This window comes from Bidens hawaiensis, unplaced genomic scaffold (assembly GCF_021521415.1).
Source record: "Bidens hawaiensis isolate Kalapana, Puna unplaced genomic scaffold, B.hawaiensis_p1.1 tig00026900_1, whole genome shotgun sequence".
Taxonomy (NCBI): domain Eukaryota; kingdom Viridiplantae; phylum Streptophyta; class Magnoliopsida; order Asterales; family Asteraceae; genus Bidens; species Bidens hawaiensis.
In genome coordinates this window covers 123,597-151,292 of record NW_027494342.1, presented here as the reverse complement: position 1 = coordinate 151,292, position 27,696 = coordinate 123,597, and the positions used below count along the sequence as shown (strand labels likewise).

The 27,696-nt window shown below is 34.9% G+C and overlaps 2 protein-coding genes across 2 annotated transcripts; one reads left to right on the top strand and one right to left on the bottom strand.

The window, feature by feature from the left end:
• Window positions 1-1,787: 1,787 nt before the first annotated feature.
• On the bottom strand, window positions 1,788-7,185 carry LOC143574337 (methylenetetrahydrofolate reductase (NADH) 1-like). The gene is made up of 11 exons (XM_077058986.1): window positions 6,727-7,185; window positions 5,333-5,393; window positions 5,111-5,193; window positions 4,814-4,987; window positions 4,544-4,717; window positions 4,358-4,458; window positions 3,875-3,986; window positions 3,710-3,790; window positions 3,457-3,634; window positions 3,042-3,376; window positions 1,788-2,055 (listed from the first exon to the last, which is right to left on the bottom strand). Exons 1-11 carry the CDS (start codon window positions 7,135-7,137, stop codon window positions 1,972-1,974), a joined length of 1,794 nt encoding a protein of 597 aa, XP_076915101.1. The 5' UTR covers window positions 7,138-7,185; the 3' UTR covers window positions 1,788-1,971.
• A 7,885-nt stretch (window positions 7,186-15,070) lies between these two features.
• Window positions 15,071-26,657, top strand: LOC143574335 (exocyst complex component SEC10b-like). Its single transcript, XM_077058985.1, has 25 exons — window positions 15,071-15,229; window positions 18,801-18,881; window positions 18,989-19,219; window positions 19,313-19,387; window positions 19,722-19,823; window positions 19,939-19,989; window positions 20,084-20,189; window positions 22,052-22,162; window positions 22,458-22,549; window positions 22,815-22,980; window positions 23,061-23,137; window positions 23,244-23,342; window positions 23,445-23,535; window positions 23,992-24,077; window positions 24,158-24,331; window positions 24,646-24,699; window positions 24,797-24,925; window positions 25,015-25,107; window positions 25,209-25,355; window positions 25,461-25,558; window positions 25,636-25,720; window positions 25,808-25,866; window positions 25,957-26,055; window positions 26,159-26,242; window positions 26,345-26,657. Exons 2-25 carry the CDS (start codon window positions 18,801-18,803, stop codon window positions 26,418-26,420), a joined length of 2,466 nt encoding a protein of 821 aa, XP_076915100.1. The 5' UTR covers window positions 15,071-15,229; the 3' UTR covers window positions 26,421-26,657.
• Window positions 26,658-27,696: the final 1,039 nt, after the last annotated feature.

The window sequence follows — 27,696 nt, the reverse complement described above, 5'->3', positions numbered from 1 at the left end:
GTTGTTTGTATTGGTTTTAGCCTCTGGCTAGTATTAATGATATTTGTTTGTCTTTCAAAAAAAACAAGAAGAAATATAGAATAGTTTCGAAAAGACGAAAATGGCCATCTAAATATCGTCGGGCCGGACCTGTTTGTTCATGTTAAGTGACGGTGTTCGAGCAATTACATGGTGCCACGTGAAAAATATTTGGTCAATCCGATCAGTTTCTTAAAAAACCAAAGATAATTTTTTTAAGTTCCGACCAATTTTTGTGTGATCTGACCAGATTCTTGTATGATCCGATCAAACAACTTGTGAATTTTGAGAAAATTTGTATGAAAACTCACGATATTTTTGGTGAAAATTGTTGATACTTTTTGTAAGTCTCGACTCAGTTTATGTGTGCCTAGCGACATTCTTTTGTGAGCCAAGACCGATATTAATGTGATTAGAACTTTACAAAATTTTAAAATAATTTTCATGTGGTGTCTTGTAATTGGTTGAAAATAATATGATACGACCTATATAAATAGAGAGAATGCGAGGAACCGATCATAAGACATTTCTAGATTTTTTAATTGGAGATTCTCTTCTTGTTTTTTCTTTTTTTTTTTACTTTTTTGTCAAGTTGACATTTTAGAATTCCTATAAGAATGTACCAAGTCCTGATGAATAACGTACAATAGGTTTTAATGTCAGTACCATTTTGATATGTTATGTTATTGCAACTTTTAATGCATTGTGTACGAGTTAGTATAGCGGGTCAGCATAACGACTATGTTGGAATATAAGTCCACATTATATCTATCCAGTTATCCATGGTATTATAATTTGGGTAAATATCATGATGAGAGACTAGCATGTCTAACATACTCTCTAGTTGAGCATTATTTGTATTTTGTAATTTTAAACTTCTAAACTTAAAACATACGTAAAATCCCAACCTGGTTTTAATATAATAAAGTTTCTAAACTTCTTTACAATGTAGCCCGTGTAAGTATTTTTAATAAATTTTAGGATAATTATTTGTTACGGGATCAAAGTTTTTTTGAGTTCAACGTTCGTTAAGCAAGAAATAATTAAACCATCTGATTTTAGTCAATTTAAGACTTATCAAGTTACATTAAATATATTTCGTATTTACATCTAATTTAGTCACTTTTTGATTGGTTAGTGGTGTGAGTTTCATATGGGTTCGAGGGAAAGAAGATCGCGATGAACACAAAAGCATAAGCATTTTATATATATTCTTCCGTATGGCGATTGTATTGAAGTATTGAACACATCAATTAATCCTAATAAAATAATAAGAATAATTGATTGTCACGATCATTTAAAAGCCGGTTATTGTTATGTTAAAGTCATAAATGGTGACTCATAGCTGTGACTAGTTCATTCGTACATTAGTTTACTCGTACATTGGCAGTTCACTCATACACGACATGTTCTCGTGTAGAATGTGACTTGAAGCTGAAACTGTAAAATAATTTGTTAACACATGTTAATGGTCAATTCGGGGGTTTAAGGCCTATACATAGCGCGTAGATTGAATTGTAAAGATTACTGTTCATTTCTTAATTTCACTTGTAATCGTTTTCATTTCATAGTCGATAGAAATAACTGATCGATTCGTAAAATTTCATCTATTCTTGGTGTTAATGACTTAATTCATAACAATTGCATATTTAATAAAATGAGAATTTTCATGTTAAACAAACTGCAATACTGCAAAAGCCCAGTAATAAAAATTGCAAATTTCTATGTAACAAAAGCCCAAACAATGATAATACATAAAGTGATAAAGATATTACACTGTTGTAAGCAGTGATATGATAGTACACTATGCATTGTTTCTCGTACCACACCAAGTAATCGTGAGCTCGTACGCTCCTCCTTTAAACGAATAGTTGCTTACAATACAAGAAAGCCTTGAAAAAACAGAGTGTTACATTCATTTTCTCTATAGAGATTTTGATTTGGTGATCAAGTTTAGATGTCCTTGAAAACATTGAACAAGTTGCTGTTGATGTAGTCATTATCCACCAAGCTGACCAAGTAGTAATTGTTCTGTACCTGTAATCCCATTGCCACAATAATCATATAAGACTCCATAAGATATAAGTAACCATGTAAAAATATTATTTTGATCAGTCTTAATAATAACAATGGTTTATATTTGGGTAGAGGTGCAAACGAGCCAAGTTGCTCGCGAGCTACTTGAGCTCGGACCGATAAAAAGCTCGAAAGAAGCCGAGCTTGACCCTTGTGTATTTTATAAGTTTTATCTCTTTGAACTAATAGGTATTAATTTCACAGTGCACAACCAAGCTCGAGCTGCGCTTTGGGTCGTTTTAAGGTACTACACGAGCTCCAGCCGAGCTTAGGCTCGTTTAAAGTTTTTCTTAAAATATATAGAAATTAAAAATAATTAAAAACGTATATAAGTAATTAATATATAGTAAACAATCCGATCCCGAGCTAGAAAAAAACAACTCACGAGCTGAGCTCGATCTTTAGAAGAAGAGCTCGAAATGATTCTCGTAAGTCAAAAAATCTTAAGACTCTAGGATTTATAAGTAACCATGTAACGAATATTATTTTGATCGGTTTTGATAACAATGATTTATAATTGGGTAGGGGTGTAATGTAAATGAGCCGAGTTGCTTGCGAGCTACTCGAGCTCGGACTGATAAAAAGCTCGTAACGAGCCAAGCTCGACCCTTGTGTATTTTTAAGCTTTACCTCTTTTGAACTTATTTGTATTAATTTCACAATGCACAACCGAGCTCTAGCCGAACTTTGGGTTGTTTGAGGTTTTTCACAAAATATATAAAAATAACTAAAAACATTCATAAATTAGTTAACAAATAGTAAACGAGCCGATCCTGAGCTAGAAAAAACAACTCACAAGCCAAGCTCGAGCTTTAGAAGACGAGCTTGAAATGATTCTCGTAAGTAAATAATGAGCCAAGCTCAAGCCTAGTCGAGCTCGGGCTCGGCTCGGCTCGTTTACACCCCTATAATTGGGTTATAATAAAGAAAGTAAGAAACAAACAAACCTCTTGAAGAAGTGATTTAGAAGAATCATCTTCAGGATACAACTGGGCCCACCCTCTTGACCAGATTTCGAAAGCTTCATCCTTCCATATTACGAAGCTTGCAGGGTCAACAACGGTTGGTTGAATGATCTCTTTAGCAGGAAACACTCCCCATGTAACTGCATTCACATCATTCTTCCCCACGTTCGACACCAAACTCCCGTCTTTGTTCACCGCTATGTATGTCACTGAAGGGTGCGCCTTCGATTTCTCCACCAGAGCGTTTAACTTTTCACCGGAGCAGAAAAACTCCACATATGCTTTCTGGTAAACATACCCGCCTGCTGGGCCCCATCCTTCAAAACCAAAACAGTGATATCGCTTTAAGTCGGCATTTTCATGACAGTTGACCAAATTATGCTTAAATAAATCTTACCAACGGTTGGGAGGTCAGATTTGGCTCCATTAACGGGTGGTTGGCTGTTGATGGTCAAGAAGCCCTTGAGGTTAATCGCAGCTAGTTGTTCATCAATAATCTTAGTTTCTGGCTGAAGTGCGTCTAGTTCAGACCAGGGACTGGTTTTCAGTTGTCCAAGACAGTATTTCATAAATTTCTGATATAAAATTGTTTATTAGCCTCTTTTGTCACACAAAATATTGACATTAAGCTTCAAAGACTGACACAATACCTCGGAAATATCCTCAAACTTTTTCAAAGGAGTCACCCACTCTTCTTGAATTTTCTTGTTGCGTGCACGTGGTCGCATAAACTAAAATAAACATTACGGTAAGCAATCAGAAATTGACCAAATTACTAGAAGAGTGCACAAAAGTTAATAAGTGTATGTATGTACCTGATGGTCGGTTAATGCTCCATATGAAGCATTAGAAGCATCGCCCCAACGACCATGTGGATATTGCTCCCAACCAGTAGTCCTTGTTATGTAACTCTTTGGGCGATTGGCCCTATCAACATAGAAGAAAACTTATGAAGTATTTATTTTATATATACATATAGGGGAAAGCTAACGTACAAATGAAATTAATGTGCTAAACGTGAGAATCAAGTAGAGTAATTATATATACAAGTAGAGTAATTATGTTACGTAATTACTCTATGATTTAATTACATATTACTCTACTTGTATATATAATTACTCTACTTGATTCTCACGTTTAGCATGTTAATTTCATTTGTATTTGATCCAATATATATATATATATATATATATATATATATATATATATGTATATGTATCTATATATACACACAATTACACACACACACATATATATATATAAGAAATGGTTTATAAGTTCATGTTTGTGTTGCATACCAGAATATAGGCCTAACGTCTTCTTTAAGGCGGAAAAGATTGGTAGGTCTCCTCCATGGGAGTGGCCTTGAAATCTTGGTTTCTTCAATCAATCCAAGATTCTGCATTGAAAATTTAATGTAAGCTTACATTTAATAATACAAATGACGCTGTTATTTATAAAATACCGAAGGAGGAATTTGTTACAGTTAAAATTCCCAGTGCAGACTTCTCCATGTTGAGTGTATAAAGATGCAACGTCTTGATTCCACTAGCCATAATTTTCTTGCACATTTCAGTTCCAAGGTGAACTCCATAGGCTCTAACAGCTTCCTCGTTATCCTTGATTGGCTCCAAAGCAACAGTGATTTCAGATGGAATCTGTAGTAGTAATTAGTTAATTACATGATTATGGTTAAAAAATGCAAACTTTGGACCAATTTAAAATAGCAATGAAATATAAGAACACCAGCATACCATAGTTTTGCAGAAACCAGTCATGCGAATGAAGCCATTATAGTTGTTGATGGGCATGATACCGGGAACAATGGGACAAGTTATTCCAATTTGGCGACAATCGTTCACAAATTTGAGAAAGTTGTCCACATCGTAGAAAAGCTGAGTGACGATCACTTCTGCTCCAGCATCAACCTGCAACATGAAATACCATTCATTGGTTAAGCACAGTCAAACAGTCAACTCAAGCTTTAATATGTTAATATGTTACTTATGTCTGCAACATCAAAGCACCTAAATTTTGGGAATAGAGTGTACCTTTCTCTTAAGGTAAGCAAGATCCTTTGCGTATGCTTCAGGTGTAGCAAGACCATTGCTTTCAATGACTTCAGGATGTGCCTCTGAGAAACAAAACTTTTGGATTTAATTAATATAGAGTTACAAAATAGCAAATAGGATAACATATACAAATAATATCAATACAATGTATATGAAATTCGGCTGTCTGTAAATAAAGACAAAAGGATTTGAGATGGAAACCTGGATAACCAGCAACAGCTATGCCAAAATAGTCACCATATTGCTTACGGATATGCTCCACCTGCAAAAGTTCAACGAACATTCAAAACTATTGATTATACAAGATTATTACAGTCATTCTCATACAGCTTAATCAGGTAACTTGACATGAGTAAGGTTTTCATAAAGTTCTTCATGACTAAATCATCTTATTCACACATCTCAAAACCTAAATTCATCTCAAAACCTGAATTCACCTATGCAGCATTGTGATACAGAGCTAATCCAAGAGTTAGTGCATAAATGCGCGCGACTCGATGATCAATGAGAATACAAATTCGCAAACTCAAATCCAATGAGACTAACATGTTTTAAAGTTCTTTAAAATCCAAAATCATCTTAAAGCAACTACATTACTATACCAGACTCAGTGTTGGAAAAAAAAACTAATCTAGGCAGGCATTTTAATCACCAAAATTGTGTCAGCAGCTATGGCATAAAGTTATAACTACCTAATGTCTATATTTCAATGATCAACTAAAACCTAAATGCACAAATCCAAAACAAACTAATCAAACCACAAGTAACCACTAACATTGTAGTACAAATGCAATATATTGAAACATTTTAATCGTCTAAGCGGTGTTGGCAGCTAGGGCATTAAGTTTTAACTAACTAAAAGTTAACGAATGTCGGTAACTCAATGATCAACTAAAACATAAATCGACATATCCAAATCAAACAACTATTAATCACCAAAGTACAAATGTAATATGTTCAAGCATTTCAATCATCAAAATCGTGTCAGCAGCTACAGCATAAAGTTATAACTACCTAATGTCAGTAACTCAATCATCAACTAAAACCTAAATCCACAAATCCAAATCAAACCAACTAACCAAACCACAAGTAATCACCGATTTCGTAGTACAATGTAATATGTTCAGCCAATTTAATCACCAAAGTCGTGTCACCAGCTCATCATAAATAAAGTTATAACTAACTAAAAGTTATAACTAACGAACGTCACTAACTTAATGATCAATTAAAACCTAAATCCACAAATCCAAATCAAACAACTACTAATCACCAATATCGTAGTACAAAATGTAATATGTCCAAGCATTTCAATCACCAAACTCGTGTCGGCAGCTACCGCATAAAGTTATAACTAACTAACTAACTACCTAATATCAATAACTCAATGATCAATTAATAACGGTAACTCATGATCAATTAAAACCTAAATTCCCAAATTCAAATAAAATCAAATCAACTCAAACAAACGCGCACCCGCACCCGCACCAGTTCCAATTACACTGAAACATCTAACATTTTAATCATCAATATAGTGTCGGCAGCTACGGGATAAGTTCGGTTTTATATAACTACCTAACTAATGATCAATCACATACCAGATCAAGAGCACAGGCAAAGCCACCTTGGATCTGGACAAACTTATCCTGTCCACGTGGCGGATCACCTCTAAGAGCCAACACATTCTGGATCCCATCCTTCTTAATACTCTCAAGCGCGTGATCTATCTTCTCCACAGGCATATTCGTACACGTCAGATGCATCATAGTCTCCACACACACCAAATTCTGCATCCGCCTCGCAATCTCCAAAGTCAACTCCGCCGTTGACCCGCCAGCACCCCAAGTAATGTCGCAAAACGTCGGGTCGTGGGCCACCATTCGCTCCATTCGCTCGAAGAGGTTTTCGACTCCGTCTTCGGTCTTTGGTGGGAAGAATTCGAAGGAGAATACGGGTTTGCCCGAGGACCCGGCGGCTGTGGACTCCAGGATCTTGTCGATCACCTTCATTGTTGTTGTTTAGATCTGAAGGTTTGTGGTTGGTGTGATGGGGCTTAACAGTTGAGGGGTGGTACAAGGAGATGAATGGGTGTGTGGCTTATTTATAATGGTGGGATGATACTGTTAGACCCCTTTGGGTTTTGATGTAATTGCAAATGGGTCTTAAAGGTTGGTAGTCTGTTATAATTAACACTGAAGGCCTGAATTAGTATTTGTCTTGTTGAATATTTCATCATCGTACTCAGTAAATCTTACTAATAGTAAAGTTATGATAGGGTTTAAGGAGAGTAAAATGCAAACAGCCTTACCTCTACCCAGTAATAAAAGAGATGTTGTTTCCAGTGAGACCCCGGGCTCGATAATAGTTTTGCATCAAGCCTTGGACATAAGGCACATAACACTCAACCATCGGGACACCGGCCGATTGGTGCATGTAACCTTGTCTTTTGGCTATCAACGCCACCACATGATGCCGCCACTCTTAACGTTATCACGAGATTGGTAAAATAACATCAAAATTAGTGCAATTTCACTTCCGCCGCTCTTGTTGAATATTTCAATCAATCAATCAATCATACCTGGTGAAGTCCCACCAATAGCAAAGCTAAAAGAAAAAATGAAGGTGCAATATCCTTGTCTTGTTGAATATTTGACGACATATAATAAAATGAAGGTGTATTGGTTTTTATTAATTCCAACTATTATTTTTTGATCGCTACATAATCTAAGTAATGAATTATCTGCTGACGGTCTCATCTTTTATGTATATGTTTTCAAGGTGTATTGGTGATTTGTTATATTTAACTAGGGTGTTCAGAATTTGATTTGGGTGTTATTGATATGGTGTTTTTCATGGTTTAAAAGAGGAATTACTTTATAAAATAGTAATAAAATTTTAAATTGTTTCAATCAGATCACTTATAAAATATCTGGTTCCAATCGGGTAACTAAAGTGTGTAAAAGTGTTTTAATCATATATATTTTACTTGGATAGCATGTTATGTAGGTTTATTTTCTAAATAGTTTGACACTGAATTTTTTACAAAAAAATGACAAAATTAGTAAAAATTGAACTGTAAAATAAATAAAATTTGAAATTTTTCAGATTTTTTTCGCCATTTAAAAATTATTTTTTCAATTTTTTAACACGTGTTTTTCAATGTCAAACTATTTAGAAAAAAAAACTACATAACCTGCTATTTAGGTAAAATATCTATAATTAGAACATAAATGAAACTTTAGTGACCAGATTGTAACAAAATATGTTATGAGTGACTTGATTTGAATAATTTTAAAACTTAGTTACTATTCTATATAGTTGTCCCTTTAAACGAGTAAGGAGGGATAATTGACATGTTAAAAGATCAAAAAGCCCTCACATGTTACTCACACGCATCAACTTAACGAATGAATTGTATGACAGTTAGCTTAAATGGTGAAAATCAAATAAAAACTAACATGTAATTGACACCGCCTAAAAGTAAACATAGCATATGGTGTTTTATCAGATATGTTTAAAAGACAAAATTTGTATTTCTGTCTTTGTGAATTGGTAGTTAACGCTCTTACGAAGATTACTCCTATAATACTAATATTCTTTTACGGTGCATTTATGGTTAACAAAATGAATTCAAGTAAAAATAAATATATTTGAAACACAATTAACCATAAAGTAGACCACTAGACAGCCATGTGCATTTGAATTAGTCGAAAACAAAGAGAGGGTGAATTATGGTGTTAGGGTGGTTTACGTGTACTTTAGAACGACGAATGATTTATTAAACAAAACACGATGATGGTTAGAAAAAAATAACTAACCAAACATAAAAAATATATACATGATTATATAAAGAGAAGCGGGTTATGTAACTACTTGATCCAAAACACATTTAGCTTTTGGTACAAGTTGATTAACCTTAAACTATTAAGACCGTCTAACATCATAACATGCACTTGACATGCATAGGTTATTAGAGAAACATTATATTAAATAGAAAATTGTGCACCAAGAGGTAACTTCTACTAACAAGAATGTCCCATAAGGTATGGAGATAAAAAACACTGGACTAAAGAATAAAAAACGCCAGCAAATCAAACCGATAACATGTTAATCTGGTTACACAGACTGTATCATGAATACAAACATCCATGTTAATCAATCAATCAATTAATCATACCCAGTAAAGTCCCACCAATAGCATAGCTATAAGTAGGGTCTGGGGAGGGTGAGATGTAGGCACACCGTACCTCTATCCACATGGATAAAGAGGTGGCTTCCAGAGAGACCCTAAAGATCCATGTTAAGAGAATCATATATTTTTTTCAATGGTATGTTCATTAATATATAAACTAATAGTTACATATATTAAACAAAACTATTTGCGAGTGACCTTTATTATTAATTATGATAGGTAAATGAACATATATAAAGTGGCTGATCGCCTTATATACATGTGCATGGTTAAAAACTTTACAAAATACACTCATTGAGGTTTATATGTAAATAGAATAAATAGTAAATAAAGTAGTAACTAACAACTCCTTACGTTGTTTATGATAAATATCACAGTGCTAAAATGTCTCTCTTCTATTTAAAATACAAAGAGTTTAAATCCGACAAGATATATACATGAGTGGTTAATAGAAGTAAATTATGATTGCAGCCCATTTTAATTTATAAAATAAATAAATAACTACTTGATTTCATCAAAATGTTCTTCATTAAGGTCATGATCTAAAGTGTATATCTAACATCAAAAACGTCACCGTTACTATTTAAAAAATGAGAAGGTATCATTTTCAACATGTATGTGAAATTGGTTGTATATTACGAATAGTTTAGGGACCAAATTGAAATTAAGTTTTCACCAACCACGCCTCCTCCTAGAGGTGCACAAACCGGTTTTTTTAAAAAAACCGGTTCGGTTATTAACCGGACCGGTTTTTTTTGGCCCGGAAAAAAACCGGTTCGGTTAATAACCGGACCGGTTAATAACCGGTTTTTTTCTGTCAAAACCCTAACCGGTCTAACCGGTTAGGACCGGTTTAGAAACCGGTTAATAAACCGGTTTTTTTATTAACCGGTTTTTTTTTTTTTTTAAATTTCGCGGTTTCAAATACGAATATTTGTTTTTTATATTTTGTACTTAATGAAGACCATTATTTTTTCATAGTATAAACAAACCGGTAACTACAAGGCAAACCGGTAACTACAAGGCAAAACGGACTGACCGAAGCCATTCTTTGCTTTCGTTGTTAGGGTTCTTTGCTTGGAAGATGAGTATGAGTGTGTGTTGGTGAATGTGTTTTCAACAAACCAAAGATTAAAAACACATAACTTTCATTTATAATTTTTACATTAAAAATACAAACATTAAATCGTTATCGCATATTCGTAACTCAAAAATACAAACATTAAATCATTAACACTGAAGAAATCTCTGCCAAGAACTGTTGTTCATGATTTAACTCAAAAATACAAACATTAAATCGTGAACTAGCAGATGCTCCTGTTGTTCCCAATCGCAGTTTGTTCATGATTTGCCTCCATGTTTGCTGTTTCTTTAACTAAATTAGAAAAATCCAAATCAACAAGTAAATAAGAGCACATATTAGGAAAAAGAATGCTTAGACACGATTACATGAACAACTTGCTGTTTCTTACTCATGATTTGCCTCCATGTTTGCTGTTTCTTTAACTAATTTTCTTCGCTACCCGATCCCGAGCTATTTCTTAGGTAATCGTCGTACGCGGCTTCTTCATCGGTCATTGGTTGAGTGTGTCCTTCATTTACCTCGTCTTCATACAAGCCCGCTTCATACTCCATTTCCCCCTCGAGTGAGCGTTGATGTTGTGCCCTATCTAAAGAGTCCAAGTAATCCTTGTAGCAAATCGACATCTCTATAGCTGGTGCAGTGAGTCGAGTCCTCCTAATCGATATAACCCTGCCAGAAACAGAAAAGGCAGACTCCGAACGACTTACGTGTTGGTAGCGTGGTTGAACATAGTTTTGCATCATCTCCGTGAATTGAGGGTTGTCGAAGTGGTTGAAAGGAAGTGTTTGTTGAATCACAAAGTTTGAAAACTGTTGACGTACCGCTTCAACGTTGTACGTAAACACCCCTCCTTGATTCGTCATCTCCGGCTGCGAACTACTTCCCGCTTCGTCCTTCAAGGCCTTGCAAAAGCGCTGTTGTATATGCGCTTTTAAAGTGGAGTTTGCATATTTGGCATAGAACTTCAAACAGTGCTTGCATCGAGCTTTTTGGCGACCGTTAGACAGTTCGCATAGGTCGAAATGTTGCCACACATCTTGGTTTCGTTTCGTGGGGATGATCCGAACGACCGTTATGTCTGTGTTCGAGGCACCCATGTTGACGGATGAAGCAGCACTTTGGGAGGCCATGATAATAAGAGCGTATAATCGAGTATGAAATAAACGAGTACGAGTATGAAATAAACGACTACGAAATAAGAGCGTATGGAGTGGTAATGTGGTATAATTGAGTGTGAGATAACAAAATAATCGCGTATGAAATAAACGTTTAGAGCTAGTAGAGTTGTATAATCGAGTGTGAGCTAACCTACCCAACCTAAACTATATATAGTTGTTTGTGGGGGTAAAATGTTAAAAAAACGGCTAGAAATCAAGAAAAAACGGGCAAAAAAGGACCCAAACGGTCATATGGCCGTTTTATAACGGTCAAAAACCGGTTAACCTAAAAACCAGGTTAACCGGTTTTTGACCGTTAACCGGTTAACCGGTTTTTAGGTTAACCGGTTTTTAAATTTAACCGGTTTTTTTACTAACCGGTTCAATAACCGGTTTTTGTCCACGAATGAGTAACCGAAGTACTAACCGGCGGTTCAATAACCGGTCTAACCGGTTTTTTAATAACCGGTTTTTCTATTAACCGGTTTTCGGTTAAACCGACCAAACCGGTTCTATAACCGGTTTTTTTGAACACCTCTACCTCCTCCACCCAAGTCCCAACCAAACAAATAATAATAAAAAACCAACACGAATGTTTTAAGGCTTGATTCTATTGAATCTCCCAAAAATTATAGACCGGAATCATAGTTTTATATTAAATTATTAAAAGTAATAAGTTGGTTTATAGAATTATAGACAAATTTATTTATATGTAATACTAATTTCTTATTCAAATGTGAACATTTTTTCGTAAGTTATTGTCAAGAACTATTCAAAGTTACCGATGATATTAAAGTTGGTAATAAATTTAGCGGTGGCAACTTAACAACACTTGATTTTGATGAAGGAGGATCATGAGATTGTAGTATTATACAATGGAAAAAGAGAGAGAAATATATTATAATAAAAATTAATGTGAATTTGATATGACGGGTAGGTAATTTCCTCTAATTTTTTTTAGTTTTAATTCCTTTTGTAAACTTACAAACAAAACACCATACAAGTTTTCATTTGAATTAGATTTGATTATTTCAAAATTCAGTGCTTAGTCATTAAAAAATTTCGCGAACCAAATGATCCATTACATTATTAGTTTATAAATAATGGTTTTTTAATCTTTACAATGTATGAATATAATTAGTTATCAATCATTATTTTCTTAAACCCCAATGTAAAGCTATGATAGATGAATATAGCACGCAACAATAACAATTATCAAAAGGTGTCTATTGCAATGATAAAGATGAATTATTAAAATGATATAATCGAATAAGGAAGTGATAAGCAAGTCAATTTAGTTATCATCATTGTATGTGAGAGAAAAACAACATATAGTTAAGATTTAAGAGAGCTAATACATTTCAAAATTAACCAAGAACAAAACATTAGATTAAACATATTTAATATTTATAATTCCTACTATTTAATGATTGTTTTCGAATTCAATTTTTCATCCCCACAAAACATATAGAAATGATCAAGAGAGTAAAGAGAGACACCTTTACCTTATGACAACGATTAAATAACCATCATACGACTCCTTACCATGTCGTTGGACACTTTACAGCATCACACGACTTCTTACCGCATTGTATGACACTTTACAATACCATGAGATACTTTAAGACATTGTATCACACTTTATCACACCATATGACACCTTATCGCATCACACGACACCTTGTCATACAGCACGTCATCTAAGCTTATCGCAAGACACCTTACCGTCATGCAACGAACAAATAAACGCCTTCGTAACACGGGGAAGGGATCAACATGATTGCTAGCATCAAAGGAAAAGACAAGATTAATGTTTTGCCTCGCTTGCTTCTAACTCAACCACTAAGTCACAAACTTTGGGGAAGGACAAAATACTACTCCGATAGACCAAACCTTATGCAAAAGACAAGGCCTAACACTCATTAGGAAGTTGTCATGAGACTAAGGTCACCGCAACAATAAAACATGCTTTTAACGAACCCCCAACCTACGACAAAAGAGAAAGAAACGCATCGTCTCTTCACATCTTCGCTTTAGGTGCTAAGGCTTTCCTTGAAAATGGCCATACTTATTCTTATGTACGAGGTTGGTTAGAAGAGGCTTACTCATTCGGTGAGACTTACAACGTCTTTGGTAAACGAGTGTTTCATATTTGATTTCTCATTTCCATCCATACGTGGTGACCACTTTTCTTTTGAATCAATAACCATCATATCCATAACCTTGCCATAAGGTAAATTAAGCATACCAAGTAATTTTAGGCTAAATAACCTTTTAGCCTAGGAAAAAAACTAATTTGTAGCATATTAGTTTATAGTTTTAGCCTTTTAGCCTGATGCTATATGAACTAATATATTAGAGTGAATGAATACATGCAAAAAGGTTTGTTATTACTTCTTTTAAGTCATTAAACCGATAAATTATAACCTTATTAAACCGATAAATTATAACCTTACGTACAACACAACTACACAAATATTATATTTTAATAATCTATATTTTGCTCCATTGACCGACACTAAGTCAAACTTTAAGAATATATCACAACAGTCTCAAGTTTCAGACTATTGACCGACAATGAGCTTTTAACTAACGAGGTTAGATTCCGTTAGTTTTATTATTAATTTTTGAAGTCGTCAAACTGATAATTTATGACCTTACATGCAACACAACTAAATAATAAACAAGTTTTATTATGTCATATCTAACATGCTTAATAAAGTTTTTATTTAACCAAATTATATAAACCGTTTAATTAACAAGTCAATTAGTAGCTCTTCATTAAACCAATATTTACGTTGGCAATATAGTGAAAATGAGTGCTTAATTGAAAAGAAAAAGTCAATGAGCTGGTGGTAGAGTGGTAAATGGGAGACTTGGTGTTTAATGTAACTCAGAGCCGTCTCCGAGAATTTAAATACCTCGGACGAGACAAAATAAAAAGGCCCGTAGGCCTTAACGAATTTTTTTATTCGCTAATGTACATGGATAAAACTTTTATCGACCAATTTTTATGAGCATAACCCATTTTGAGCATGTAATTATCTCATAAACCATTGTAAATAACCTTATTCTAACACAAAAAAACATATATATGTAATATGTATAAAAAAGTTTGTGCCCCCGATGTGCCCAGGCCGATGGTGCGACTCGCACACCCTCCGAGCCTCCCCTAAATGTAAGTGATGTGACCCAAGTTTGATTCCTGCCCCGTCATTTAGTTTATGCGGCACCAGGTAACGATAAAAGACTAGGCGAATATGTGATGTTCACTGGTTGGATCGTTGAACCGAAGGTGATTTATCCTACCACACTTCGTTCCTTTGGGTGAGTGTTCACGGACGTTGTCCTTAGGTGAGGATTTTTCCCGAATAAAAAAGCGAGTGTATCCCGACGTGATTAGTTTAACCAGTAGCCTGTTCGTAGGATTCATTGGCCGTTAAAAAAAACGAAAAACAAATATCAAGTACTTGACCCGGGTCATATGATGGTCCAAACAGTCCGGGCAATAAAGTCATTCCGGTCACCTCATTCTTCCTTGTAGTCTTCGCGGTCAGGCTCCGTCTTCTTCTCTAACCTCTCTCCGATCTCATTTCTCAACTCAACAAACCAATTGCTCTCAACTCAACTCAATTTCGTAACCTGTACTCTACTTGATCGCCATAGAGGTTAACAATATTCACTAAATCTCTATTTCGAACACTAATTTACTCGTTTCATGTTATAATTTCAATTATTTCAGTTAATAAGTTTCCGCTAGGGTTTGTATGTTAATTATTTGTAATTATTAGGTAATGATTGTGTATAATATGTATTTGAAGTGGATAACTAACTTCGTGATCAATGAGATCTGGTATGATGAGAAACTGTAAGTTTGTGATTGATTAGGCGATAGTTTCCGATTTCATTTCAGCTTCGAGCTAGTGCTTGCTAATTATTTGCTAATGATTGTATTTAGTTTCAATTTGAAGTGGATAACTAACTTCGTGATCAATGAGATCTAGTATGATTAGGCGATAGTTTCCGATTTCATTTCAGCTTCGAGTACGGGATTTTAGGATTGTATAGGATTATCTGATACAAGCTTTCAATTTGGTTCAGTTTAACTTCTAATTTAGATGCCCTGTGTGTTGAGCAGATCGGATGTTCTACTTTCACTTGTTTGATGTTAAGAGTTCAATTGTTTTTAGTTTTTAAGTTTCTGCTAGGGTTTGTATGTTAGTTATTAGGTAATGACTGTGTATAATATGAATTTGAAGTTGATAACTAACTTCGTGACCAATGAGATCTAGTATAAACCGATTAGGTGATAAATTCTGATTTCATTTCATCTTCGAGTATGATATTTTACGGTTATGTAGGATGATCTGATACAACACGGATAAGCTGAATTGAACCTAATTAAAAGCTGAAATGATTGTGTATAATATGAATTTTGAAGTTGATAACTAACTTCGTGACCACTGAGATCTAGTATAAATTGATTAGGTGATAATTTCCGAGTTCATTTCAGCTTCGAGTATGATATTTTAGGATTGTATAGGATGATCTGATACACGCTTTCAGTTAGGTTCAGTTTAACTTCAAAGTTAGTCAATTAGATGACGTGTGTGTGTGTGTGTGTGGTGTGGTCGAGCAGATCCGATTTCTACTCGATTGATGTTGAGAGTTCAATTGTTTTCAGTTTTTAAGTGTCTGTTAGGGTTTGTATGCTAATTATTAGGTAATGATTGTTTATAGTTTGAATTTGTAGTGGATAACTAACTTCGTGACCAATGAGATCTAGTATAAACTGATTAGGTGATAGTTTTCGATTTCATTTCACTTCGAGTATGATATTTTGCGGTTATTTAGAATTACGATTATCTAGGATGATCTGATGATTAGGGCTTTCAATTAGGTTCAGTTCAACTTCTAATTTAGATGCTGTGTGTGTTGAGCCGATCCGTTGTTCTACTTCTACTTGTTTGATGTTAAGAGTGCAATTTTTTTCAGTTTTATAGTTTGTGATAGGGTTTTTATGTTAATTATTTGGTAATGATTGTTTATAGTTTGAATTTGAAGTGGATAACTAACTTAGTGATCAATGAGATCTAGTATGATTGATTAGGCAATAGTTTCCGATTTCATTTCAGCTTCGAGTATGAGTTTTTAGGATTGTATTGGATGATCTGATACAAGCTTTCAATTCGGTTCAATTCAACTTCTAATTTAGATGCTGTGTGTGTTGAGCCGATCCGTTGTTGTACTTGTTTGATGTTGAGAGTTCAATTGTTTCCAGTTTTTAAGTTTCTGCTAGGGTTTGTATGCTAATTATTAAGTATTATTGTATTTAGTTTTAATTTGTAGTGGATAACTGACTTTGTGAACAATGAGATCTGGTATGATGAGAAACTATAAGTTTGTGATTGATTAGGCGATAGTTTCCGATTTCATTTCAGCTTCTGATATGATATTCTGTGATTATCTAGGGTGATCTGATTTAAGTTTTCAATCAGGCTCAATTCAACTTCTAAATTAGATGCTGTGTGTGTTGAGCAGATCCGTTGTTACTTGCTCTACTCGTTTGGTGTTGAGAGTTAAATTGGTAATGAATTATATTTAGTTTGAATCTGTACTTTGTAGTGGATAACTAACTCTGTGAACAATGAGATCTGTTACGATTAGAAGCCGTAACTTTATGATTGATTAGGCGATAATTTCCTATTTCATTTCAGCTTTGAGCTAGGGCTTTTTATAATGTGTTGAAAGTTACTGAACCTTCGCTAATTATATAGGATGATCTTATTCAAGCTTTCAATTAGGTTCAGTTTAACCTCTAAATTAGTCAAGTAGATGCTGTGTGTGTAGTGGTTGAGCAGATCCACTCGTTTGATGTTAAGGATTCAACTGTTATAAGTTTGAAGATCAGCTATTTGAATTCAGTTTATAGATCTGCCATTTGATTTTTGGTTAGAGTATGCAATGATTGTATATTGTTTGAATTTGAACCTAGGGAATAGTTAATGACGAATGAGGTATGCTATGCTGAAAAAATTTAACTTATTGATAAACTGGAGGTGAATTGGGCGATAATTTATCTATGAATTCGAGTTACGTACTTGTACAATTTTGAAGATTACATGAACTTATTTACTCGTATAGGGTTTTACTGTTATTTAGAATGATCTGGTCAAAGCTCTATATTATGGGATTTAAGGTTTCGGCAATACTGTTCAAGTGCGTGTGTGTTCGCTCACGAACAAGATCCAGTTCAATTTTTGGATCTGGAAGTGGAGAAATGGCTTTGATACACTTGATATTTATGGAGAAGCAAAATTGTAAATGGTTGAATTGAGGGAAATTGGGTGACTATATCCTTTTGGGTTCCATTTTCAAAATATGACAATATTCAGTTTTGGTAGTTACATAACTTTTTACTAGTATGGTATTTTGTGGGTTATCATTTATCTCTTATATGTATCTATTTAGAAAAATTAAAGAATTCAGCTGTCTTTAGGTTTTAGAAATTCCGCCCGGGCTTATAGTCTTATAGGCCCACAACGATTCTATCTACCTTGAATTTAAAAGGGAAAAGAAGCTTCATGACCAATGATTTTTAACAAGATGAGAAATTGTAACTTTGTTATCGAAAAAGAGTTGCATTGAGTGATAAGTTTCCCATTGAATTTCAGTCTAAAGATTTCAATTGCGTTCAGCTTAAAATTCAATTTCTAAGGCAATAATGTGTAAGCATGTGTATGACGTGGGTGTGCTTATTTGCATGTGTGTTCGCTCGTTGAGCAGCTCCATTTCAGTTCTTGGATATTGAAAGTATATTTGATGCATGTGGATGAATATGGCAATAAGAAGCATGAAAATGATTATTGTTTACGATTTGCTATAATGTAAGTTTACTTGATTGAACTTGAGGAGTATGGCAACTTAATGTTTTAGCTGGGGCAGATATGCAGGATTGGATTCTAAAAAAGTGCAAACTAAACTTCAGTCGGCCAATTTTTATCTGTTAATTACATGTGTGTGTGTGTGACCGAGATCAAGTTCTGAGTTAAATTTAGATACCATTTTACTTAATGTCTCATGTTTCAATTGATTGCCACGTTTTTGATGTTAGTCTACTATTTCTTGCGACTTTATGGTTTCATACTACTGATAATCACTTGAAAACTTTATATTTATATCATCTGCCACAAGAAGTTACAAAAGGTTTAATGGCGTTTTTACAATTTTGTTTTTCAGATGAAAGAAATTAGAGATGGAGTAAAAAGTAACAAGATATCAAGTTCTGAACCACTTGTTTTAGACATAGAAGACTTTAAGGTAAAGCTTAATAGCCTTATCTTTTGGTTGTATGTGATTCTGGAGGTGTGCGTTTGTGGTTTAATGTACTCAATGCTATTGCTGTTTGTCCTATTTTTTTTATGAAGGGGGACTTTTCATTCGATGCTTTATTTGGAAACTTAGTAAATGAGCTTCTGCCAGCTTTTCAAGAAGAAGATGCTGACACATTAGAAGGAAATGGTAATATCAATGGGAATGATGCTTTGTCAAATGGAAGGTCAACACAAGCACAATCAAGCCCGCTATTTCCAGAAGTTGACTCTTTATTATCAATGTTTAAGAGTTCATGTTCACAGTTGGTCGAACTCCAGACACAGGTACATGTTATTACATAATGGTCATGCACCTGTTTTGCATCTATTTACTGAACAATATTGTTGCTAAACCTCATATCTGTATACTTGTTGAAGATTGATGGAAAACTATATAATCTTAAAAAAGATGTTGCGGCACAAGACTCTAAACATAGGAAGACACTTGGTGAGGTAAATCACTAACTTCGTTTTTTGAAGGTTATTTTCAATATTATGCGTTTGTAAGTTAAAAAGGTTTTTTTTGAGTGACCAAATAAGTTTTTATGATGAGCAAGAAGTTTTTTCATTCAATATCCTGGCCTTACTAATCTGGAAACCACTTTTGAGGTCTGATTTAATACAACCTGCCCATGCCATGAGTATGGAGACATTTTGATACTTATCTATCTGCACATAAGCATTATTAGTTATTTAGTTTGTCAGAATTTTGAAATTATATGCATCCTATATCAAGCTTCGAGTTTGACGCTCCATCATTAAGATTTTAACTAGTATCTATTCTCAGCTAGAAAAAGGTGTAGATGGCTTGTTTGATAGTTTTGCAAGACTGGATTCACGTATATCTAGTGTTGGTCAGACCGCTGCTAAAATTGGGGATCATTTGCAGGTAAAGTTTGACTAGCACCTTAACGAATAAGTTTTATTGCTTATAATTCTTGGAAGTTATCGAGTGATTGTTTACTTGTAATGGTCTGTTTCAATCTGTATGTTTTTAATGCCAGAGTGCAGATTCACAGAGAGAAACCGCTAGCCAGACTATGGAGCTCATAAAGGTACCATAAGTAGATGCAACTAATATCTTTTTATTTTTTGAAGTGTCTTGCAAATTGAAATGCATAACACCTCACTACTTGTTCTACCATGTAGTACCTGATGGAATTTAACAGTAGCCCTGGCGACCTGATGGAATTATCCCCTCTTTTTTCTGATGACAGCCGTGTTGCTGAGGCTGCTTCTATTGCACAGAAATTGCGTATATATACTGCTTATAAACACTTTACTTGTGTATTTGTGCTTGTTTCAAAATGGGTAACTTGTATTTATGCTTATGATAAGATCCTAGATCTTGGTCAAAGATGCTATTGAAAAGGGGGAAAGTGAATAAATGAGATGCTGAAGATTAGGGCCGGTTATTATTCTATTAGCTTAGTTTTAGGGCCAGTTATTATTTTGTTGATGCTTATTTATATCTTTTGTTCTAGGTTTAGGGGGAGTCAAAGTTTATGTTTATGAATTTACTTGGTTAAATCCTTGTAATGGAGATCTAATCCTTCTCGAATAGGATTAATTGGAGAATAGCCCATCTCGAATCAGGCCAACTATCCTTTAATTTCTTGTTTAAGTTTTGGGTTTCTATCATTTGGTTCCATTGCCGGGAAACATTAAAGGAACGATGGTGCAAACCGGGGGTAGCGGTGGTAGCAGTCTTGCGCCCGATCAAATCGCCGCTCAATTGGCAGCCATCGCCGCCAAGCTCGACACCATACTCTCACGGTTGAGGGGTGATGTTGCAGAAATCAAGTCCCAGATGATAAGAGATGGCAACTATTGTGAAAAGGCAGATAAGGTTCGAAAGAACATGGAAACGGAGGACAGTTTAATGGCAGACAAAAGAGGCGAGATGGTTAACTCTTATAACCAGAAAACTCATCATCAGATTTTGAAAATTAAATCTGATGAACCTAATGCCATGAGTTTGGACCTTGAATCTGAGTCCAAAGTTGGCCATATAGAGCCCAACAAAAACCTAGTAGCAACACCTGCCTTCAAACCGAACTTATCGGTTGTTACTCAGTCATCACAATCCACTCCTACAATTCCTTCCACACGTATTTGATTCCGTGAAGCACGGGCGATTTCTAGCATGCAAATTGTTGGGCTCAGGGGAAGAGGAAAAGAATACTGACTCTGAACAGCCAACTGCAATTACAATTACAGGGGACACCAATGATAAGAAGGAAACCGTTGAAATCAAGCGGTCATCAAGGTCGGGTGTATATGCAAAAGACAAGGAAATCGCATGGCCTTCACAATATGCTCTAGCTTATGGATGGATATATGAAAAGGGTCAGCCTATAATTGAATGGTTGATCGCTTGGCACAACAATTCCTCTCTTTTCGACTTGAGGACAAGTCATGTCTCCGGGTCGGAAGTATTGATAAGATCCTAGATCTTGGTCAAAGATGCTATTGAAAAGGGGGAAAGTGAATAAATGAGATGTTGAAGATTAGGGCTGGTTATTATTCTATTAGCTTAATTTTAGGGCCAGTTATTATTTTGTTGATGCTTATTTATATCTTTTGTTCTAGGTTTAGGGGGAGTCAAAGTTTATGTTTATGAATTTACTTGGTTAAATCCTTGTAATGGAGATCTAATCCTTCTCGAATAGGATTAATTGGAGAATAGCCCATCTCGAATCGGGCCAACTATCCTTTAATTTCTTGTTTAAGTTTTGGGTTTCTATCAGCTTATGTGGGGGCAATTTGACTTTTTTGTCATACCTCAAACAGGTCAAATGGGTAACATAAAAAGTTAGATAAAATGAATATGGTTCAAATGAGTTGAACAGGGTGAAACTCACCCAAGTGACTGTCAAGCGAATAAAACCTTATAAAACCAAGTCATTACTGTGATAACATAGTTTATGCTTTTATGTTCTTATATTCATCACATTAATTATTAATGAATTTATATAAGACAAAAGTGGGTACGATCAAAGCTGACCCGACCCGGTTCATTTTGTCCTGCACAAATATTACACCCTTTGATGTGATTCTTTTAAGGATACACATTTTATATAAAGTAACTTTTTTCTCTTTTGTTGTTTCTATCAGGTTCATTTGCAGAGGAAGATGTTGGAAGACAAGGTGTCACTATGCAAGGGAATGCAACTGCTAGTAGAGGATTGGAGGTTGCAGTTGGCAACCTTCAAGAATACTGCAATGGTAGGTTATAATTAAGTTCTTGATTTTTAGTTTGTGTTTAATTATGGGAACAGGGACCACAATCTTTCCTCACATGAGCAACTACAAAAGAACTTATTTGCTCCATTTAAAACACATTAAATTTTCAAAACCCGGACATACCCATCTTTTTATATAATTGACATTAAAAAATTATTATATACACAGTTATAATATAAGGTAACATGTGATTTAAATCTAAAACCAAAGAAATTTCATTTAAGTTTGAAGTGAAATCAGTTTACTGATTTGACACTTGACTATAATGTTTTTACAGAACTGGAGAACAGATTGTTGTCTCGGTTTGATGCTGCATCTCAGAAAAGAGAACTGTCTACCATGGCAGAGTGTGCAAAAATATTATCTCAGGTACTGTTGCACTTTCTTTCTTTGCCTTATTAGCTGGAAAGTATTTGCTAATTAATATGTTCAACAGAAACTACCGAGTTACAAATTATAATGTAATGTTTAATCAAAGGGCAAACTCTATTGACTATTAATGTACTTAACTATTGTCCCAATATGACAAGCTCGCTTTTTTTTAATTGTCAACCTGCTATTATGCACATGGTAACCTATTAAAAGCATAATGTACTAGTGATATGCAGTTTACGATATGGCTTTTGGTATGCAGTTTAACAGAGGTACTAGTGCCATGCAACACTACGTGGGTTTAAGACCAATGTTTGATGTGGAGGTTATGAATGCCGACTCCAGATTGGTTCTTGGTGACCAAGATTCCTTACCTAGTCCCAGTAATGTTGCCCGTGCCCTCTCTTCTTTGTACAAAGAAATAACAGGTATGAAGGTTTCCAACATTTTTGAAGACCAAACTAGTGTTTTCTTGATATATAATATACTTCTTTTAAATGACTTGTAGATACTGTCAGAAAAGAAGCGGCTACCATCATGGCTGTATTTCCTTCTCCAAATGATGTCATGTCGATTTTAGTACAGGTATTTTAAGGAAACCACATTGTTTCTAGGCATTTTATGAGTTTTTCTTACTTATATATTATGGAAATTTACAGTTATAACCCGGTTTATGATGTTTCTGCGACAGAGAGTAATGGAAGACCGAGTTCCTAAACTTTTAGAAAAGTTATTGGTGAAACCATCTTTAGTACATCCGCCTCCAATGGGTGAAGGTGGTCTGTTGCTAGTAAGTTCAGTGACAGGGTGCATTTGTTTCTATATAAACTGTTATCTGTTTGATTTTAACTATTTAAGTTAAATTTTCTTTTGTACTTGTACGTGGTTTCAGTGCCTCAGAATGCTAGCAGTGAGCTATGAGAAGACACAGGAACTAGCCAAAGATCTACGCAGTGTGGGATGCGGTGACTTGGATATTGAAGGTACAATATTTTATAAAATCATTGATATCTTCATTAAATGAGATCATGACTTAAGGGTAGAAGTTAGTTTTGCATTGTAAACATAATATACGAAATGTGAGTGTTTACTGGTTTTAGTCATCAGTAACAGAAGCGGACCTTAATCGTGGATGGCGTAAAAACTATTATTCTTGTAGAACTTAACTAAGCCAAACATGTCATTATAGAAATGAAATTTGGCTCAATTTGCTTTGTTTTTTGTTTGGCTGATTATACAAACTATAATATATAGGGGGCTTAGATTACAAAATAAGGTAAAACAATTTCACGCTAGCAAATAGCAATACTACTTGTAGGATGAAAAACTAATTTTCAAATGTGATGTAACTTTTACATTGAATCATAGTGTTAGTTGAAACACGTGTCACGTATGGATTGATTATTCAATATTAGACATACATTTTGCTGTTTGTGCAGGCCTAACAGAGTCTCTATTTATTGATCACAAAGATATGTACATTGAATATGAGCAAGCTTCTTTAAGACAACTCTACAAAGCAAAGGTTTCTTCAACCCCCCCCCCCCCCTCTCTCCCCACATACACGCACACACCCTTCTATACTTATTAGATTTTGACATGCAGATGGAGGAACTGCTTTCTGAGAGCCAGCTGTCGGGAGAGTCAACAGGGTCAATTGGGCGGTCAAAAGGGGCTTCAATATCATCTTCCCACCAACAAATATCTGTTACAGTGGTCACAGAGTTTGCGCGTTGGAACGAAGAAGCAATTTCAAGATGCACTTTGTTTTCACCTCAGGTAAAATAATTCTAAATATCATCAAGTGATTATAGTCCATAGCAGCTTTGGTATATTATCTTTTGTGCTTCTCTAACTAAAATTAAGTTACCAAGAAGTTTTCATGAACTGTTTCCTTCCAGCTTATCAATCATCTGTATATTCTAATATTCTATACTACTATCATGTTAATCAATAGCAAATAGAATCCGGTCTGTTGAAATTATAATAATTCTGCACGAAATAGCCACATCTCGACAAGCCCTTCATGCATGCCGTATGCTTTTGTATGCTTATGAAAGGTTCTTATGTTTTACCTGTTTGTCTTTAAGCAGCCCGCTAGTCTTGCAGCCAATGTCAAAACTGTGTTCACTTGCCTTCTAGACCAAGTAAGTTATGAATCTAAGAAACTTTTATAGCTTCATCATTTGCATGTATATTCATTCTTCACTCTTGGTTTACTCATGTATCTATTTTATACTGCAGGTGAGTCAATATACAACAGAAGGCCTTGAAAGAGCTAGAGATGGCCTCACAGAAGCTGCAGCATTGAGGGAGAGGTTTGTGCTGGGTACAAGTGTCAGTCGAAGAGTTGCTGCTGCAGCCGCTTCTGCTGTAAAAACTCTTTATCTTAAAAAAATAGTTTATTACAAAGGCGATCACACTTATCTAACCGGTCATGATAATCTAATCTTGACGTGTAGGCAGAAGCTACTGCTGCTGCTGGTGAAAGCAGTTTCAGATCTTTTATGGTTGCTGTACAACGGTGTGGAAGTAGTGTAGCTATAGTTCAACAAGTATGTCTCGCTACATCTAGTTATATCTTCTCATTTTCTTATTTACTAGTGCGACGAATCTGAATTCTTGTTTGATTATGTTTGCTTTTGCCAATTGTCAGTACTTTGCCAACTCTATTTCAAGGCTTCTGTTACCTGTGGATGGTGCACATGCCGCTTCTTGTGAAGAAATGGGAACAGCTATGTCCAGTGCAGAGGGTGCTGCCTATAAAGGTCTCCAACAATGCATTGAGACAGTTATGGCTGAGGTTTGTGATCAACTATTATTATTATCGAAATAACAGTCTTCTATATATTATGGTATCGACGTTCATATTTGTTAACAATCTGGTGTGTTTCCCTTTTTTGTGCAGGTGGAACGGTTGCTTTCAGCCGAGCAAAAAGCTACCGACTACAAGTCACCGGATGACGGCGTTGTTCCTGATCACCGCCCTACAAATGCGTGCATAAGGTTGTCTTTTGCTCTTATCTGGAAAGTCAGAGTTCGTATATTTATTTTTAATATTAAATAATTTGTTTATTTGCCAGAGTTGTAGCATATCTCTCTCGTGTGCTTGAGGCAGCATTCACTGCACTAGAAGGTCTCAACAAGCAAGCTTTCCTAACTGAATTGGTACTGCACATTTCCTATATATAATTATTCGTTACCTGTTTAATTTACCATTACATGTTAAGATGATTAATGAAATACATAATACAGGGAAACCGCTTGCACAAAGGGCTAAGTAATCACTGGCAGAAGTACACTTTTAATCCTAGGTAACCTCGTATTTTTTTAAGTTTTCCTACATTTAAAGTCATCGGCGTTGAAACGATTTGGTCAAGAACTCTGAACTCTCTTTTTTGTAGTGGAGGGCTAAGGCTGAAACGTGATATCACTGAATATGGAGATTTTGTGCGAAGCTTTAATGCTCCTACGGTTGATGAGAAATTTGAATCATTAAGCATGTAAGTTGCAACCGTTTCTTTTTATATATTTTATTTATGTTCGTTCTCTATTCGTTAGTGTAAAATGAATTTAATCTGTGGCATTTTGTTTTTTAATCTTCAGCTTGGCCAATGTCTTTATTGTGGCTCCTGAAAGCTTGTCGAGTCTGTTTGAAGGCACACCAAGCATACTGAAAGACGCCCAAAGGTAACTAATGAATTCTACAACACAAAAAGAAATCGGCGGGACTCTTTGATATTGATGACCTATATTTCATGTTCTAACGATCTGTCTTTCCGTGTTGAACAGGTTTATTCAGCTTAGAGAGGATTATAAAAGTGAAAAACTTGCAGCCAAACTCAGCTCTCTTTGGCCAAGCTCTTAAAAGCAGAAAAAAACTTTTACCATCGGAGGTTTCTCCGGATGTTATATTCTATCCATTTCTTTATTTTTTTTGTTTTCCTTTCGAAACAAGCAGATTTTGTGCACTAGTTTCCAGTCTGTTGTTTATATAATATGACTTTAGATGCTATGGGTCTCGCTCGCGTGTTTTATTATGTGTTCATGCACTCTTAAAACATGTATGTTATTGTAATCGTTATGGATTTTAGTTTAATTTGCCTCTCCTTTTAAACTTTGGGTTTCTTGCTTGTTTGAATAATATTGCAAGATCATCAAACTTCCTAATTATTTTTTTTAATAGTTGCACACTTGCACTATTTGCTTATAGAAGATGATTACTTGTCTAAGAAATTATGTTATTGTTGGTTTTTTACATCTGGCAGTATCAAGAAAAGCACAAATCTTGACTTGGATATAAACTAGTAAGAAATTATTTTTTCCAATCCAAAATCTCAAATTCTCAAATCTCAATCAGGCCGTCCAATCCGTTCGTCGCTTGAACTCGTCGCTCGCTCGGAAAATGCTTGCTCGTTTTTTTGCTCGATTGTAAACGAGTCGCTCTGCTCGCTTCGATTTGTAACCGAGCCAAGCAACGAGTAAGTCTGCTCGGTTCGGCTTGAATATTTTTAACTTATTTTATATATAATTATATATGAACAAATATATAAGTATATAGACAATAAACATAAAATATAAGTATTTACTCTTTTAAACCCTTTCAAAATTTTCCTATTCCGCCCATTTTATAGTTTTATTAGTTCGATTCAAGTTTTCAGAATACAAAAGTTTGTTTACATGTTCACTATATCTCACTTCAAACTTCTTTCTCCTAAAAATTTTCAACATATACGTTTGTCTAAAAACTACTAATTTTTTACAAAATATATTATCTACAGTCTTTAAACTTGTTTCTTATTGAAAATTTTAAAGTGAAAAAAAAAAAAAAAAATACTTGAAATCGCTCGATGTTCGATCGAAAATGCTCGATTCGATTTTGGCTCGTTTCGTTTTTCGCTCGGTTCAAATTTTAGCCGTTTGGTTAGGTTCAGTTGTAAACGATCCAAGCAACGAGTAAGCCTTCGCTTGGTTTGGCTCGACTCGAACAACCCTAACCATCAATGGTAACTTGGTAGGTTTCTAGACTTCTCCTTTGTAGATGGGATTGGGCCGGCCCAAGCATACCAAGGACCACGGTGTGTGCTTTTCAACCCAAGTTACGCTGAAAGCCTGCTCGAGCTATACAGAGTTTCTTTGGTTGT

What these genes read in the sequence shown, in the direction of transcription:
- LOC143574335 (XM_077058985.1), top strand. Translation starts at nt 18,801, where the DNA reads ATGAAAGAAATTAGAGATGGAGTAAAAAGTAACAAGATATCAAGTTCT. An exon ending in CTGCTGCAGCCGCTTCTGCT is followed by an intron (nt 24,926 to 25,014) that starts GTAAAAACTCTT and finishes CTTGACGTGTAG; the next exon opens with GCAGAAGCTACTGCTGCTGC. An exon ending in TTGAGACAGTTATGGCTGAG is followed by an intron (nt 25,356 to 25,460) that starts GTTTGTGATCAA and finishes TTTTTTGTGCAG; the next exon opens with GTGGAACGGTTGCTTTCAGC.
- LOC143574337 (XM_077058986.1), bottom strand. Translation starts at nt 7,137, where the DNA reads ATGAAGGTGATCGACAAGATCCTGGAGTCCACAGCCGCCGGGTCCTCG. An exon ending in ATCTGACCTCCCAACCGTTG is followed by an intron (nt 3,377 to 3,456) that starts GTAAGATTTATT and finishes TTGGTTTTGAAG; the next exon opens with GATGGGGCCCAGCAGGCGGG. An exon ending in CTAAATCACTTCTTCAAGAG is followed by an intron (nt 2,056 to 3,041) that starts GTTTGTTTGTTT and finishes ATGGGATTACAG; the next exon opens with GTACAGAACAATTACTACTT.